Source organism: Bradysia coprophila, unplaced genomic scaffold (genome assembly GCF_014529535.1).
Source record: "Bradysia coprophila strain Holo2 unplaced genomic scaffold, BU_Bcop_v1 contig_297, whole genome shotgun sequence".
In the NCBI taxonomy this organism is placed as follows: Eukaryota; Metazoa; Arthropoda; class Insecta; order Diptera; family Sciaridae; genus Bradysia; species Bradysia coprophila.
Genome location: NW_023503555.1, coordinates 5066728 through 5083201, shown reverse-complemented (window position 1 = coordinate 5083201; position 16474 = coordinate 5066728). Strand labels below are relative to the sequence as shown.

The following is a 16474-nucleotide window of genomic DNA, read 5'->3' as shown; positions in this document are numbered from 1 at the left end:
AGGGTTGTGGACATATTAGGGTTCCGGGCTTATTAGGGCTACGGACGTATTATGGTTGCGGACGAAATAGGATTACGGGTTGTACGGGGCTAAGTCGCAGCAAACGCTCCGACTGTTCTGATGCCTTGTTTAAAACTAAACATTGTGTTGTCGTAACTGTTTTCTGTGATTAGAGTCTTTTTTCGACTTTAAGCCATTGTCACAACATAGTTTGCTCCCTCACAAATCTCCTTGAGGGCAACGTTAGAAAAGACAACTCTTTTGTTGATCGTTCAAACTCACACGAAGCTTTATTTGCCAATCTATTGAATTTTGAAATTAACGAAAGCTACACATGACCTATAGTAGTAAGTCCATCATCCTCCATATTGATGTTACTGTGAGAGTCCCTTGATGTGAATGTTATGGATTAAACGTGAACCCAGCAGATTCAACCAAGAAGGTGTAAATTTCAGCCTCGTCATCGGTCTAAATTTATATAGAGAATCGACGTGAGGAAGATAAACAAAATTGGATCGTTCAGTTAATAAAGTTACCGTGCCACTTCCATGCCCAGCACTGATTTGAATTTTTATCATCAATGGATTCGTCTGTAAAATTAAGGAAACGTCACAGAGATCACAGTCAATCCATCTCAGGACAAAGCAGGCCCTAAAACCGTCGATTGTGCACAAATCAACCTACTTGTCGCTCCTCTCTACCGATTTTGTATTGCAGTTCGGCAATTAATTTGTATGAATGGAGTGGGACGACACGGTCGTCATGATCGCCGGTAGTAAGAAGCACCGATGGATATTGTACATTCTTGTCGATCGGCATGCGTACATTGTGTAACGGAGAAAGGCGATACAAATTCTCGAAAACGGTTTTGTTTCCATCATGAGAACAACCGTATTCCGGACACCAAGCGTATCCTATGGTGAATTTCTGGTAGCGCAGCAAATCGTGAACTCTGATGATGAAAATTTTGGAATTTTTCACTCAATTTTGATGTGTAGCTCTGCGATAAAACATACCCGACCTGAGCCACAGCAGCACCATATAATTCGGGGCGTTGATTTATGCAAGCTGCTACGAGAAGTCCCCCATTTGATGAACCAATAATTGCAATTTTCGATGCGATCGTGTAGTTTTCGGCTATGAGATACTCGGCTGCTGCATGGAAATCATCGAAGACCGTTTGTTTGTGAAGTACTTGTCCAGCTTCGTGCCATCTGGAACCGTACTCCCTATATGGTATTACAGAAAGTGCAACTGCAGTCCATAAAAACAATATTTCCTTTCCTCACCCTCCTCCCCTAATATTGGGAACAGCATACACTCCATCCAAATTTTGCAGGAAAAATAGTCGGCTCTGACTGAATTCGGGAACAATATCGACGTTGAATCCTCCATAGCCGTACAAAAGAGTGCTGGCACTGCGATTACGTACGAGATTTTGTTTGTGGATGATAAACATCGGAATTAGAGTTCCATCGTAGCTCGGATAGAAGACTTGCTTCGCGACGAAATTAGAGGCATCGAAGCCGGCAATTTTGATTTCCCTAAACACTTCCGGTTTGTACGGTGTGTGCTTCAGATCTATGCGATAGATTATTCCCGGAATTAGGAACGACACAACTCGATAGAACAGTTCGTTGTGCGATTTCATTCCCCACATCGAATCTACGTAACCAGATGGTATGTCGATTTCTTGAATTAGACTTCCATCGATCAAGGAACGTACTTCCAATCGGCTATTGACATTCACCAGATATTCCAGGACAATCTTGTCGCTGTTCAAGTAAGTTTCTTTAATTTTTGTAATCGTAAATCGGGTTTCAGTCGTTGAAATTACTTGTCAATGATGATTGCAAATTTCAGGGATTTATTTTCATGTTCAGGTACTAATGTGGTCCAATTTGTGGGATCTGGATTGTTTAGATCAACAGCAATGATTCGATAATTCGGAGCCCCATAGTTCGTTTTTAGATAGATCGTACTACCCTCGGAGTCAATGAACTAAAATTTTGAAAGTGTGAAAGTGGAAGAAATAGTTAAGTAATCAGACAAGTAGATGTAATGGGAATGGTAGGCGATATGAAGTAGGGATGGATCGATTTAAATATTTTGATTTTGATTCAAAAATCACTTAGTGCTGACCGTTAGAGCCCCCTGATCATTTTGAAGAAGAACTTTTTCTTTGAAATTTTATGTTTTAAGGATACCGCCGAGCAATTTTTGAGAAGAGCATTATTCATGTGTAAGGGATAGGGATATCCTCTTTTCATGATGAACAGTTGCATAGAGCGACACGAGAATTGTTAATTAGTTTCAGACGAGCCGTAGCTGAAGAAAGATTTAAGTAAATTGAGTTCATTTGCGTTGAAAAGTCGGATGTTTCATTTAGCTACGGCGTAACCTGATTCTACATTTATAGTGACCATTTTAAAATAGGTACAATGAGATCAGTCACAAATTGTCGGGAAAGGACCAAACTTACTGAGTATTCGTTATCGAAACGATCGACTATTGCAGTAAAATTAAGTTTTGTCGTTAGTCTACCAGTGCGTTGCAGTTCATCCAATGAAGCGAAATAGACCATAGAGTTATCATCCTTTCCAGGGAATATTATGAGATGTTTGCCATCATCCGTAAGGTAGAAAGTGCCACTATGGGAATTTGCAATGAGAAATAGTCAGGTCGCAGAAATTTGTTTTTTAAATTACAGCAGCAGCTCAGAATCATCCAATTCCAGCAGATGCACATCCTCCTCTTGACGCGTACCTACACGATGATAATAAAGTTTTTGGTTTCCGTACTGGTACGTTTCTGTGCCAAGTGATGATCTCGTGGAGTTAGTCTCCCATTTCGGATAACACTGAAAGTAACAATCACTGTAGAGTCCAAAGACACATCGTATCATTCGGTGCTTACCGCGTAAAAGATGCCCAGTCCGTCTTTGCTCCAAACAATTACTGAAAACTTTATGTCGTGAAGTACATCGGGATACTCCATTCCGCTGGATGTATTACGAAAGCGAACTGACATCCAATCAGAACCGTCGCTACATAGTCCCAATGCCACCAATTCACCATCTTCGGAAAACGTTGTGTCGCTCAGTTGTATAGTTCCATCATAAGACAAAGTATTGGGATCGAAAAAGATGCGTGGCTCGTCGTTCAGCGAATCTTGTACGTAGTAGACGCTATTCATAGACAGAAACCAGTCAATGGAAGAAGCCACAAAAGGCGAACACAATTTTACTCTTGGTTCTGCAGACCATTATTCATTGTGAAATAATATCGGTCTCCGTATCGTTCGGGAACATCATATCTGGTGTAATTGTAGGTTTCGAGAATTTTCTTTTCGATTTGTGGCATAATGTAATTTCGACCAAGGTACTCGTCGGTCAGTTTATTTTGGTCTTCGATAAACTTTTTTACTTCTTCAGATGTGGGATCCTCCAGATATCTGTACGGGTCAGCTACCTGCAAAGTGTTATTTTGTTTATTTGGCTGGAGACCAAATGTCGTAAACTATGTCAGGCCTGAAAGTCAGGACTGGACGCGTTCAAACACTTAATAAAATGAGTGCTAGACTTTGGCTAATTCAAAATTTCACAAAATTTGCTCCAGGACTTATTATCGAGGAAATATTTTGTTGAATTCTTGCCAACTCTCTTAGTTTTCCAGAATTATCTTGAAAATTTCCATAAATTTCGAGAAAATCAAGAAAAGATTTTCTTTAAAGAAGGCCCTGGTCTGCTCAGCTGAAGTATATTTCGACACAAAATTGGCTGATGATTACTACTGTCAACTTAACCAATTACCTTATTACCAATTGAGATTATCCCAACATTGTAATTATGGAAAATGAGCGACGTTCCTTGGAAAAAGTGCTGCACTTTACAGTCTCCTACATTTATTGTAGACATACCTTTATTCCATAGTAGTCGTCCACCACGGACTCATCCCTTCTCACTGATGGATAGTTATACCGTTGATTGTTAACCGACTCAGTTTTAAGGTCAGCTGCAGCGATAAACGAAATTAAAGCATAGATCGTAAAAACTTGATAAACGTATGCTATCATCGCAGAGGTTCTTTTTATTCGTACGAGTGATCGTTTTGTGTAACCTCTAGCGAATTATTCTCTATACTACAATCTATTGTATTCTAATACGATAAATATAGTACAAACCGTTATAACATTGCGACACATTTAATCGATAATTTATTCGCTTAAGGTCATGTGCTATACTTCTAAGACGAGATGCGCTATTTTGTATATGAATGATTTTTATACCTTTTAGCAACGACAGTTTTCCGCTTCGTGTTGAACGCTTTCTTGCACGTCAATATCAAGAACTTATTGTAAAAAATGAAAACGCTATAATGCGCTACATTGTATCGAGTAACATGATGTGACGTTACATTGCCTCAAACTAAGAGTAATTACTCCATAGAAAATTTCGAACAAAATTACGTAAAATATGTGGTCCCAATTAAGAGGGCAAATTGTACTATCGAAAGCGTCAACGTATAATGGTGTAAAATTAAACGAAATGTGTATATCAAAGCACTGTCAAGCACCTCAAGCTGACTTTGACATCACTCAGTTAGAAGGCCAAAAACACCTGTTGACAATTTTTTTAATTTTTTTTTTTTTGTATACAACCGAGTGATAAATGCTTTTTTAGGCACACGATGTGTATTGTCACACTCGACCTGCGGTATCGAGTGTCAATCTAAACATCTAGTGTCTAAAAAAACATTTATCACTCGGTTGTATAAATAACTATTGGCAAAATTTTACTTTAGGGGACAGGTCGCGATCGGTATTTCTTTTGTTCCAATAGATCGAGTATGACCCACTGATGTCATAAATGAAAGAATTAAGCCGCGGAAAGCGGGTCATACTCGACCTATAGGATCAAGAAAAAATGCGATCGTGGCTTGTCCCCTAAAGTAAAGCCTAACTATTTGCTAACAAAATTTGCGCAAAATTCCAGTTTAGGCACAAGTTAGCAACAAAATTTTATGTACAGTAGATGGATCTTCATTTATCCAAATGTCACCTTTGCGCAAAAGTATGTATGGAAATCTGTTTACGCACTACTTTAATCGCACTCTGTACATAATAGTCTTTATTTCATCCAAAACGAGGAAGTAACTTCCAATGCTGGCGAATAGAAAAAACAAATTGCCCACGCGTGCGAACTATTTCTAATTATGTGAATAAATATACAGCCGACATTAGGCACTTTTGGTCAAACAATGAATACGACGCGATTCGAAATACGTACGGCGATTTTACGTATAATGTGATAAATTCAAAGTAAGCACAGATTCCCTATTACCACTAAAATAAAATGAATATCTCAGGTGTTAGTATATAAATATACCAACATACTGGTTTAAACCTCTTTAAATTGACTTTCCAATTTCATAGGTCAAGTGCGGTATTTGCATAAACATTACTTAGTACAGTGAACGACATCTCAAATGTCTCACTGTCATTTTTTTCAGAGAATGTCATTGTGAATTTGCAATGACACAATAAAATTCTCAGAAAAATTTGACAGTGAGACATTTGAGATGTCGTTCACTGTAAATGTTTTCAATAGCAGGCACAATTTATACATTTTTGCCACGTACTTCCAGCAAAAGTGCTTCCAATGACACCTGCCAAATGAAAAATTGTTTTATCGGAATGATTAATAAAAAGAAATTAAACAAAAAAAAACTATAAAAATTTGTTTGATACACTTTCCGGTTGCAGTGTACTCTATTTAGAGTCCAAAGTCATGCTTGTTACATGTTACAGTTCGCATCCATCGTCTGGTTGTGACTTTGCTATTTATTATAGAGTTGTCCTCTTAGATTTATCAATCACACACTAGCCTATATATATAAGTAAGTATAGATGATAACAGATGGCGTTACTTCCGTCGGCGAGAACAAGCAACGATATCTGTGATCACTCGCTGCTGTCAGACAACCTTTGTAAACGGCAAACATATAGTGATACAATCATCAATCTGCTACTTCTTTTATTTGAAGCATCAAGTCCAAGTAAATTCCTTTAACGAGGATTTCAGATATAGAACTTTATTTATTATAGTCGTCATTGTTGATAACAGATGGCTGAAAAGCATAGCAGATAGTGTATAAAAATGTTAAGAGGCATCGATGCTTAACTAAAATTGAGCCTACATTTGCGTGTCTCGTATTTCATATTTTATATCTTTGCATCAGAATCCTTTTTGAAAAATAACGACCTCGAATGTGTTAGCTTTAAATAAAAATTAGTTTTGGTTGAAGTTGTTTGACCAGCTCAGAAAAAAGTCATCCGTTTCACGAAATTTTCTCTAAAACCGTACCAGCATACCTACCGTGGTAGATACAACGTTTTTCGCAATTTCGGGCCATAATCACCTTTCCAATGCAAAATATTGCCAAAATTTCTACCAAACATTCACATGCAAACATGAATTCATTTGAACGATCAAGCAACCTGTTCTATATACACATTGCAATGTGATGTATAGAGACGCGCTAAATAAAATCAAGTAGTCAATGCTTAGTATGTACGCTTCAACAATACGTTCTGTATAATTGTGTGACTCTGTAGCCGAATGGCTATGGTCGTTGCTTGGTGTTTGGAAGAATTTTGGTGTTGGATGTTCAAATCCTGGTCTGTGCAAAGTTTTTATTTATAAAATTTAGTCTTTCTTAAAGGTACTGAGCTATGTAGCGTGCGAAAAAAATGTGAAAAAGCCCAAGTGCGAAAAAATAATCAAAAACGCACTGTGAAATAAATACCTTCAAAACGATATTAAATGGATGCATGGAAAGGTGATGATTATGGACCGGAATTGCGAAAATAGTTATTTATGACATCGAGTGCGAAGTACTTTATTAGGCTCTAGATGTGTAGTTATAACACGAGCACGAGGCCGCAGGCCGTCTGTCATAATACACATCGTGAGCCTAATAAAGTACTTCGCACGGAGATTCATACAACGTTTTATGCCACAGAGACATCTAAAGTACGCAAATTTAGCATATTATGATGCTGAGCGGTGTGAGACGCGCAGTGTAGCACATCAGTTCTACATTGACATTTTTTTTTTTAAGGTTGACTATGATTTACTTGTGTTTTCACAAAATATTTTTCCTATCTCACAACAGATGGCTCGACTCGAGTTTCTATTCCTTTTTTTTGTTTTTAACGAAGCGAAGAGATGGCGTTTGTATCGAACTTTCGTCCCACCGCATACCTGATTCGGTTATATATGGCATTACCTCCTCACTATATTTACCTTGCTTTTTTCATAGCACTGCAGAGCTGTGCCTTTATGTATAATTTGTTTAATGTTTATTGCCAACAGCGCCATCACTTATCATATTTCATTACTCCATTAGTATGTGTTATTTAGGGTATTGACGTATTGACAACATGGCGTGCTTGTCAATCGCTACGACACGCCATAACACATTTTAACCTCAAAAAGACTTATCATTCTCGTCCAAAATTTCTGTTCAATTTATTTATTTGAAAAATGGAGACAAGAAAAACAAAGAATTTTTTGCTGAGCTATACGTGCCTGTACGAAATAATGTCTGTAAGATCAGAAAATCAAATTGATTCTCTAATTCCATCCAATCGACCGATTCAAATTCATTTATCCTCAGATGGACAATTCAAAGTACTTGGTGTGGAAATTGATGTTTCCACGGTCCGGAGATACTTTCTTCACAATTGACAAATCATTGGACTTGTGCAGCTGGGAGAAGTTGTACAGCATACTAAAACGCATCACATTACAATATGCAGTCTCGTCTGAATTACCGTTGTCGTCAATATCCGTCCAATGCTGCGAATTCTGGTACCGGCTGACTATTGAGAAAGTGACCATGGACATACAATCTGTTCACGAGTTCTGTGGGGTCGACATCGATGAGAATTTATTACACGATGAAATCCTATGTGTAAAGGTGTACAACAGTGAAACATTTTCAGTGACTGAAGAAGCTTCAAGTAGTTGTGCTCGAACACCTACCCCTTTAAGCCGTAAGCGGACATATTCCGTCACCTACAAGTCTGTGACGGAACGGCGAACCTCGAATTCATCCACTCCTACAAAGCCTACATCTTCACAGACTACCACGAAACCAACACCGAAACGAGTAAGACCAATCAACATTAGTCCCACATCGAGTCGTGGCCCAGATTGTTCTACCGAAAGTATCGATGACAATGACAACATTTTTCTCCGCTACTCGGACGATGATGAAAACGAGAACGAAAGTGAGAGGAACGGCAGCGATGAACAATCTCCAAACTCTTCGTCGAATGAAACGCAATCCGTCAGTGAGTCAGCCGAATCCATAAAGGAAATGGAAATGGAAAAAGGAACATTGAAGGTCAAAATGGATCTGCTCAAACTAAACGAACTCCTAAGAGATCCCAAGTACTTGAACGGATTCTGCTACGAGAGTGAGCTCTCAGATTGCCCAAATCGAACTTTCAACGTTTATTCGGTGGACGAAAGAATCAGTTACGCTGCTTTCCATAGCCCGCATATGGTGCAGAACATCCGTGACCGATCTGACCGGTCTGATTGCAAACTGTTCTTTCGCTATTCAGCTGAAATGCTCGATCGTTTTAACGATTTCACGGAAATGAAATTCGATGGAATTGAAACCATTTTGACGGTCTACGTCAATCACATTTCGGATAGAGTCCGACCATTCGGGTACGTCTTCTTGTCCAACAAAAATTCGTCCACGTTAGACAACGTGGTAAAAGTGATCGATGAGTGGTTGAATCCCGTCGGTGCAATTGCGATAACTGTCACGAAATGTGTCACCCCACAGGACACTGCTTTACATCAAGCGATTGCTGAGACATGGCCTCAGGCCAAGCTGATCGGTTGTTCGGAAGAATATCAAAAGGACATTAAACATTTCGCGCGACAAAACAAAGGACTGAGAAGTGACAACGCACATTTAACACAAGTGGCGTGTCTCTTATGCTATCTGCCAGCCGTCCACATTATCAAGGGCATAGAACTGATCGGGAAAAGTAGATCATCTGAGTATGCGATCAAATTGGTCAAATATTTGCAAACAACATGGATGGGTCGTCCGATCAGCATTTATGATGAGAACATCGTGTACAGAACGTTGACCGTTTGCAAGCGTTTCATCAATCAAATGCTGCGCAATCGATTCAGTGATGCTTCATATGGCCGAGGTGCAGTTCTGAAAGACTGTTGGGATTTCATTGAATTTCTCAAAACAGAATCGAAAGTAAATTTCGTCGAAATGGGTTTGGATGGCACCAAATACGGCCGAGGCTGGCGGACAGCTTTTGCGCTCAATACGAAACTGCAAAAGGATCGGGAGAGTTGCATTGTTCGCATCAGAAACCGGTTTGAAACCAACTTGAAGACAATGTCCCAGGACGATGCTGTTGGACAATTTTTGCAGGAAATGTTGCGTAAAGTTTGAATTTATGTTTGCATTTTGTTTATTTGATTGAAACATTAAACTTAAGAAACTTCAAATTCAATGCGTTTTTCATCAACTGCGAAAAATAGTCCTTGGGCTAGATTCGTAAGAATTCACTTTTTTCGCTCGTCAAATGCATCGAATTGTAGTCGAGATTCGAGAATGTGTCTCTGTACAGTTTCAGAAATGTGGTGGAATCAGGCTCAAAAAGTGATATTTATGGCAGTATCAGGTTTCGATTTTCTTTAATTACTATTGAGCACTACTATATGCGGCTAGGAAACTGCATTATACAAGCCGAGGACCCCCTCACCTCTATGCTAAATATAATATCAAAATTCATAGGGAGTCTGCAACTGTTGCAGACGAACTGTAAAACCTTGCAGAAACAGAAAGCATATTGCCAGAGCTCATTTATTATTGTCACGTGGCCGAAAATAACATGACTATCAGCAATTCAATCCAACTTTAACTGATACATATATGTCAGCTTCTGTGCTCCTAAAATGTATCTTAAATTTTTATAATATCTTTCATCGACACTAGGTCGACTAGGACTAGGACAACGAGTCTGATACTCTAACTAATGTAGCTTTAACAAGTTCGTACACCGGAGTGGAGACATGTGAGCTATTTTTGGAATAATTTCTTCTTTGCTATTTGTTGCATAATCAGTGCTGGGCTGGCTACCAAAAGGGCCAAAACCCTTTTTTGGTATAAAAATGCAACGGGCCCTTCGGGAATTGCCCGCATGACCAGTCCGACACGGGAACATAATACAGAAAAAAATAGAGGTTTACAGCTTCCAGCACGACCTGGAGGCGCGTGTGCAAATTATGTGCATCCGTGGTATCCAGGATACCAGGAAATTTCTAGAAACATTTTTAGGATACTGGGAAATCGAATTATAGCTGCACAAACCAGCGGGAAATGTATGTAGCGGAAAGTCACTTTTACATTTTTGGATACCGGTAAATCTTGACTCTGATACCGGGAAGAAAACATAATTTGCACACGCGCCTAGAGGCGAGTTCTGGAATCGAATTCGCTATAAAGCTTTTTAGCATAAGTAAGTTAGGAACAGCCCTGTCATGTGTCGGAGATTCATCCGACTCAAAAAAAAAGTTATTCGATGACACGATAACGTTAGTGGTCCAGTCGTCCAAGAATTCACGGCCGGAGAGAATCGAGGGTGTGTAGGCCGTAATTCACACCTATAGTGCAGACATTGCCGTTACTGTATAGTGTATATGCTTCAATCGAATATTATGTGGATTGCATTTGTGGCTTGAAGAACGGTTATAACGGCTCACAGCCCCTTTATTATTACACTAGGTAAATTTCACTGCAGTGCAGAATCTACAACAGCTGGTCTTTTGTCAACTGTTGTTCAATGTTCATGTTTCTGTTTATGATATTTGTCGATTCACTCTTTATTTACTCAAAGGTATGAGTGTGAGCACGACAGAGTAAAAGTAACCCGTTTCGTCACGCTAGTTTCAATAATCTCGACAGTTCTTCTCTATTTTATTATAAAATAGAGTGTAAACAAACTCTTTCAGGGGCCATCGTCAGGGTTACTTTTACTCTGCCGTGGTGTGAGTGAATGAACAAACCGGCTGATACACCATTGTTGTAACTAACAACACGAACACTAGCTGGTGAAAGATCAGCTGACGCAACTTGTTCACTCCAGTGAAATTTACCGACGTATATTACTAGGAATTCAAAAGTCTATTGAAAAACGTTTCAGTTCCTTGACCCACACAAGTAGTGGGCCAAGTGAAGTAATAGACTCGTCTAATTACAGGCTTGCTGTCTGTTGAAAGTTACAAACCATCTAAATTGTCTATCCAATCATTAACTATCGTTGTGCGACAATATCGTTTATGTGAAAGTCATTGAGGTCGTGTGCTTCGTTTCCATATTACATATTCCATATTCCTTCCATAAACAACGTTTTTCATCTACTGATATTGTGCAGATTATAAATATATGCAAAAAGCAACAAAACATGCATTGCACCACCGCAACATGGTATAAGCTCACTAACCTACATAATACACATTTTCTATATTGTTCCCAATGAACAATAACACCACATCATCTCGACCATGAAACCCTAATAAAGGCTCATCGTCTTTCTTTAAAAAAAATATTTTTTTCAAAGTATCCAACTCTTACAGATTTTATCCCATTTTATGTGACACTTTTTCTTGTGTAAACCTAAGATATAACAACATGTGGAAAAAAAACCCGAAGAAGCTACAATGTCATCTTTAACCACTGAACCAATACGATTTCCACTTAAACACTTCTGTCTGTAAAAATGGGTGTACGTCACAGTTAGTGTATTGGATTCAACGATAGATTGGTTGGTACAAACTGGTTGTTTTGTGGGATAGATGTATCTGACATTTATGTGTTCGTGTTTCACTATAAATCGGTTGCGATCTGAATTTCTATCCATTCCGGCATGTATGCCCCATATATATATACGAGGTATATAATATAGTTCGGTGTACTCCTGTTAGTGAAACCTTTGACGTAAAATAGTTGGAAAAACATAGTTTTCCACCACGAAAACCATTAAAATGTGGCCATCCACGAAATGTTTCGGTATATAGTAACAACCATTATGGTGTCCTCAATAGTTTCATATATGGGAGAGGAACAGACCACATCTACATTTTATCTGTATAACTACAAATGGCTTTGTATATTAGTTGAATTGATCCTTTTTTCCTGTTCGACTTTAGAAAATAATTGCCGTATTCAGTCCAACATTCCATTGACGGTATCATATACAAACAATCCTTATATAAATCGTTCGATGTCCGGAATGGGTGTAATGAATTGTTGCTGATGGTTTTATCTTTGAATGGGATAGTTGTTGACAACAAATTATTCAGCAAGAATTTGTGCCCACATAATAATACAAAAGAAATGATTCGGCCATGCAAATCTGGGCTAAAGCCGAAATTAGTAGAACTTGGTAAATAATGATCCTTAAAGTCGTTATGAGAGTGAGTATCCACTAAAAATCTGCAGAGGGGATTATAGTCCTTACCTACTCTACCGTCAAAATTGTTAACATTCGTAACATCATTGCTTCGAATTTTTGCTTTTCAGTTCAAATTCCTCTGAGAGAGTTGAGGGAAACAGCTACACTTAATACTTCTTGCACTTTTACTTCACGATTACTATTAGATCAATGAACAACTCATCTTAACTTGGAGTTTCTCGATTTGAACAGTCCGTTTAGTAATTTTTTTGCTGTATCCAAGCAGAATGACTCTCAACGGCAACATCACCGAAAACTTCAACATGCCTCTGACAAAACCAAGGCCAATCCATCACATATTAGTCACTGGGGGTGCTGGTTACCTTGGCAGTACTCTCGTGCCGATGCTGTTGGCTGAAAATTACGAGGTCACCGTCTATGATCTGTTCAATTTCGGCATTGGACCACTGTTGTCTTGTGTCTCGGATAAATACTTGCACATTGTCAAAGGTATCGCTTGTCGAAAACATTTAACCGAAACCAATTTATTCTTACAAAATCCATATAGGGGACATTTTGGATGGGAAATTGTTGGAAAAATATGTGTTGGAAGCCGATGCCGTCATTCACTTGGCCGCTGTAGTCGGCTATCCGGCTTGCGACAAGGATCCTGAATTAGCAGCTTCTGTAAATGCCCAGGGAACAAAGATATTATGTAATTTAATGAAGGTCTGTTGCTTCCAAAATGGGAATCATCCTTTACAGTATCATTAAAACCTGCCACTAAAAGTTGATTTTTTCCCGAATAGCATTCACAACCGTTGATCTATGCTTCGACAGGTAGTTGCTACGGTGCAATTGACGGAATTTGCTATGAAACGACACCGATCAGTCCGTTAACGGTCTACGGACAGACAAAAGCTGAAGGGGAGCGTCACGTTATGACCATCAAAGGCATTGCTCTTAGGTAAAACCACATGTGACATCAATAAGTTTAAGTAGACAATAATATCTTCCAAATACTAACCCAACTTGAGATAACAGTTCATCGGGTTGACTGTTTCATGATGGGCGAAACCGGTGAAAAAACCCTGTTTCCCGCAACTCTCAAGTTAGACAATACCCAGATTACCCTGGCAGAGGGTGAATAATAGTCATATTTTCTGTTTTATCTTCAGCTAGGACATGTCGTGAATGTATACAGCAGACATACGATTAAAAAACTTGCGTTGCATTCTAGATTGGCTACCGTTTTCGGCGTATCCCCTCGACTTCGCTTAGACTTGCTAATTAACGATTTGACTCGACGAGCGCTGACCGACAAACATCTCACCCTGTACGAAGGAACTTTCCGGCGAACCTTTCTACATGTGAGAGATGCAGCTAGGGCTTTTCTCTTCGCCCTGAAGCATCACAATCAGTTGAAAGGGCAGGTGTACAACGTTGGCGATAAGCAGATGAACATGACCAAAAGACAGGTTTGTCTTTCAGAAAAATTGGCTGTTTAGATACTTTTTCAAACAAAATTTGGTTGTGGGTTTGTAGGTTGCTGAGGCAATATGTAGACATGTAGGCGAAACGACGATCGAGGATGTTTACGATCAGCAAGATAAAGATCAACGGAACTATGAAGTTTCGTACGAGAAAATTCGCAAATTAGGATACAAAAGTACGATCACAATCGACGAAGGAATACGGGAACTGATGAACGTTGTGCCATATTTAACGGTATCGGAAGTGGCCAGAGCTGCAAACGTCAATTAGGGTCTCGTAATATCACCCGAGGGTAGGACAGCCTGTATAATGAAAGAACGAAAAAAGACCTACGGAAAATGCGGAAAATTTTAATACACAAAGTTCAAAGTTAAGTACAAATTAATAAATATGGGAAACACATTTTAAATGTCTTTGATTGAATTAAAGTTGCTTGAATCTGAAGCAATCAAGCGAAGAGTACACTAAAAATAATCAAGAGTGAGTATGATTATGCGATGAGTGATTTTTCAAAATTCCACAGTAAATCATAAGTAGCGGTAACGAATTTCGTAACGCAGTTGTCACGAAAAAGAAATTTTCCAAATGGTCGACCAAAAGTTAAGAAACGGAATCAGGTCAGGTTATCTGAACCTGATTAGACCCAAACTGGATTTATTGAATTTTGACCTGAACTGAATTGACGTGAATCCTGGTTACCCGAGATCAGATATCGGTTTACCTGAAAAATTTCTATGAAAATTTCTGGTGACCTGAAACCTAAACAGGTTGTTCAAAAATTGATTCAGGTCAGATGTCTGAGGACTGTCAATTTTCTGTTCAGGTCAGTTACGGTCGACCTGTTTCGAGCCTTAAATCCACCGGGAATCATTAAAAATTAAACTTCGCTTCAATACGGTGATTGTATGTTAGTGATGCTCTAACTTACGTATGACAATCAAACTCTTACAGTTAGTTAAGCACGTCCAAAACTTCCACAAAAACTGATATCCCACAAAATCCCTTCAAAAAAAGTTTTCGCATATGAGAATAGTCTAAACTTCTAAAACATTTGATATCGTTTTTTGTGACGCATTCTGTGACGAGTGGCAGATGTTGAGGAAAACACAGTTAGGACAATTTTTTCAAAATAGAGCAAGATATGTCCTGAAAGAAAGGTCTTCGTAATGAGAAGTAGTCCGAATCATTTCCCACTTGTGACGCAATTTTTTTTTTAACAGTGGAATAAGGGAGCGACTGTTCGATTCTTTTCGCGATTTTTTGTCACATATCAGCAGAAACACGAAAAATAAGAAACTCGTCTATCGGGCATTCTCAAAATATTGTCAAAATTAAAAGATTTTACAAAAAGAAAATCTATGAAAATTGCACTTCCCACTCAATTTCACACCTAAATCACATCCACCTTGAACTTAGTCAAATATGGTTTATCGAAGAAAATCGTCGTTAACGTCGCTAATCGTAACATGAATGAGTATTGTTTTTGAAACGTCAAATCACCAAAACAAAAATTTAGTGTTGATTGTGAAAAATGTAATAATTTCGGTGATTTCGATGTGATTTAATTCAGATTTTGTGCGGAAATGTGCTTCTTGTGTGGTTTTAGCAGTTCACTTAGCGGTTGACTTAAAATATTCGTGAAAGCCACCAAAATGACGAAAAATTTGCAATGGCCAATCATGTAAACAAACACCAATATTGTCGCTTAGTGTGATGTGAGTTGCAGAAGAGATGACCCAGTACGTTTTAGTTTAAATGCGTGTACGTTTTCGGTGAAATAAATTAGTGCGAAAGCAATCACTTTTGACCACCTTTACGATAACACATTCGGGTCACATGGGTCACATCCCTTATTGAGCTAATGTGTTTGGTGGTTGCAATGATGGCAACACTGCATGACTCGTGTGACATAACTCAAATACGATGGATTTGTGTGCATATGTCTAGCCTACATTTAGGCGGGATATCAATTAAGGACCCAAATTTTCTCAGATTGTTGCCCCAACTAGTTATTGTCCGTTAAAGGTTGTTAGTGATTCCTCTAAACAACCAAACAGACACAGTATAAAAATGCGAAGCCAAATGTTTGCTAAAATAAATGAAGTAACAGATTTCGTTTTGAATTGATCGACATATTTTTATCAAAAGAAGAATTGGTGATTTGTCTGGGGCGGTGTGACTAACCATATCTTTCAAATTATTTTCCAACTTTTCAAATGAACAACTCAGACCCCCTCTGAATTCATCTGATTTCCATTTATTGTCGCAATACTCAACCAATATTTGATTGAGATAATAAGAAATTTTCCATTTATTTATAAGCAAAGGAAATTAATGTCGTGACAAAACATAACTTTCATATTTTGCATTCCGTTTCGTTAATGCACTTTCCATTAACTGAATTTTTTTTTTTTTGTAGCTTCCTCCACCCAAATGGAATATTTACAAGGGAAACAGAAAAACTTTAAAATTATTT

At 38.5% G+C, this 16474-nt stretch overlaps 3 protein-coding genes across 5 annotated transcripts in view; 2 read left to right on the top strand and 1 right to left on the bottom strand.

Annotated features, from left to right (window-relative positions):
* Positions 1-4185, bottom strand: part of LOC119078418 (prolyl endopeptidase-like) — a 38341-nt gene extending 34156 nt beyond the window's left edge. The window contains exons 1-11 of one of the 2 annotated variants that reach the window (XM_037185924.1): positions 3919-4185; positions 3247-3470; positions 2917-3187; positions 2709-2860; positions 2483-2651; positions 1838-2001; positions 1290-1775; positions 1017-1229; positions 685-952; positions 537-590; positions 265-468 (exon numbers count right to left, since the gene is read on the bottom strand). In XM_037185924.1, the coding sequence (XP_037041819.1) occupies positions 403-468; positions 537-590; positions 685-952; positions 1017-1229; positions 1290-1775; positions 1838-2001; positions 2483-2651; positions 2709-2860; positions 2917-3187; positions 3247-3470; positions 3919-4074 (2223 nt within the window). In that variant the 5' untranslated portion in view covers positions 4075-4185 and the 3' untranslated portion in view covers positions 265-402. Of the gene's footprint in view, positions 1-264; positions 469-536; positions 591-684; positions 953-1016; positions 1230-1289; positions 1776-1837; positions 2002-2482; positions 2652-2708; positions 2861-2916; positions 3188-3246; positions 3471-3918 lie in introns of those variants that run through there. The other variant, XM_037185923.1, reaches the window with a different exon arrangement.
* LOC119078420 (dTDP-glucose 4,6-dehydratase-like) overlaps positions 1-14394 on the top strand; it is a 30117-nt gene extending 15723 nt beyond the window's left edge. The window contains exons 2-6 of the mRNA XM_037185927.1: positions 12791-13014; positions 13073-13233; positions 13314-13471; positions 13745-13982; positions 14050-14394. Coding sequence (XP_037041822.1) covers positions 12792-13014; positions 13073-13233; positions 13314-13471; positions 13745-13982; positions 14050-14268 — 999 coding nt within the window. The 5' untranslated portion in view covers position 12791 and the 3' untranslated portion in view covers positions 14269-14394. The remainder of the gene's footprint in view (positions 1-12790; positions 13015-13072; positions 13234-13313; positions 13472-13744; positions 13983-14049) is intronic.
* LOC119078419 lies at positions 7367-9557 on the top strand. Of its 2 annotated transcripts, none has more exons than XM_037185925.1 (2): positions 7367-7609; positions 7680-9557. In XM_037185925.1, the coding sequence occupies exons 1-2, from the start codon at positions 7547-7549 to the stop codon at positions 9498-9500; spliced, it is 1884 nt and encodes a 627-aa protein (XP_037041820.1). In that variant the 5' UTR covers positions 7367-7546; the 3' UTR covers positions 9501-9557. The 2 variants fall into 2 exon arrangements, with proteins under 2 accessions (XP_037041820.1, XP_037041821.1); XM_037185926.1 differs by having other exon boundaries at positions 7446-7605.
* Positions 14395-16474: the final 2080 nt, after the last annotated feature.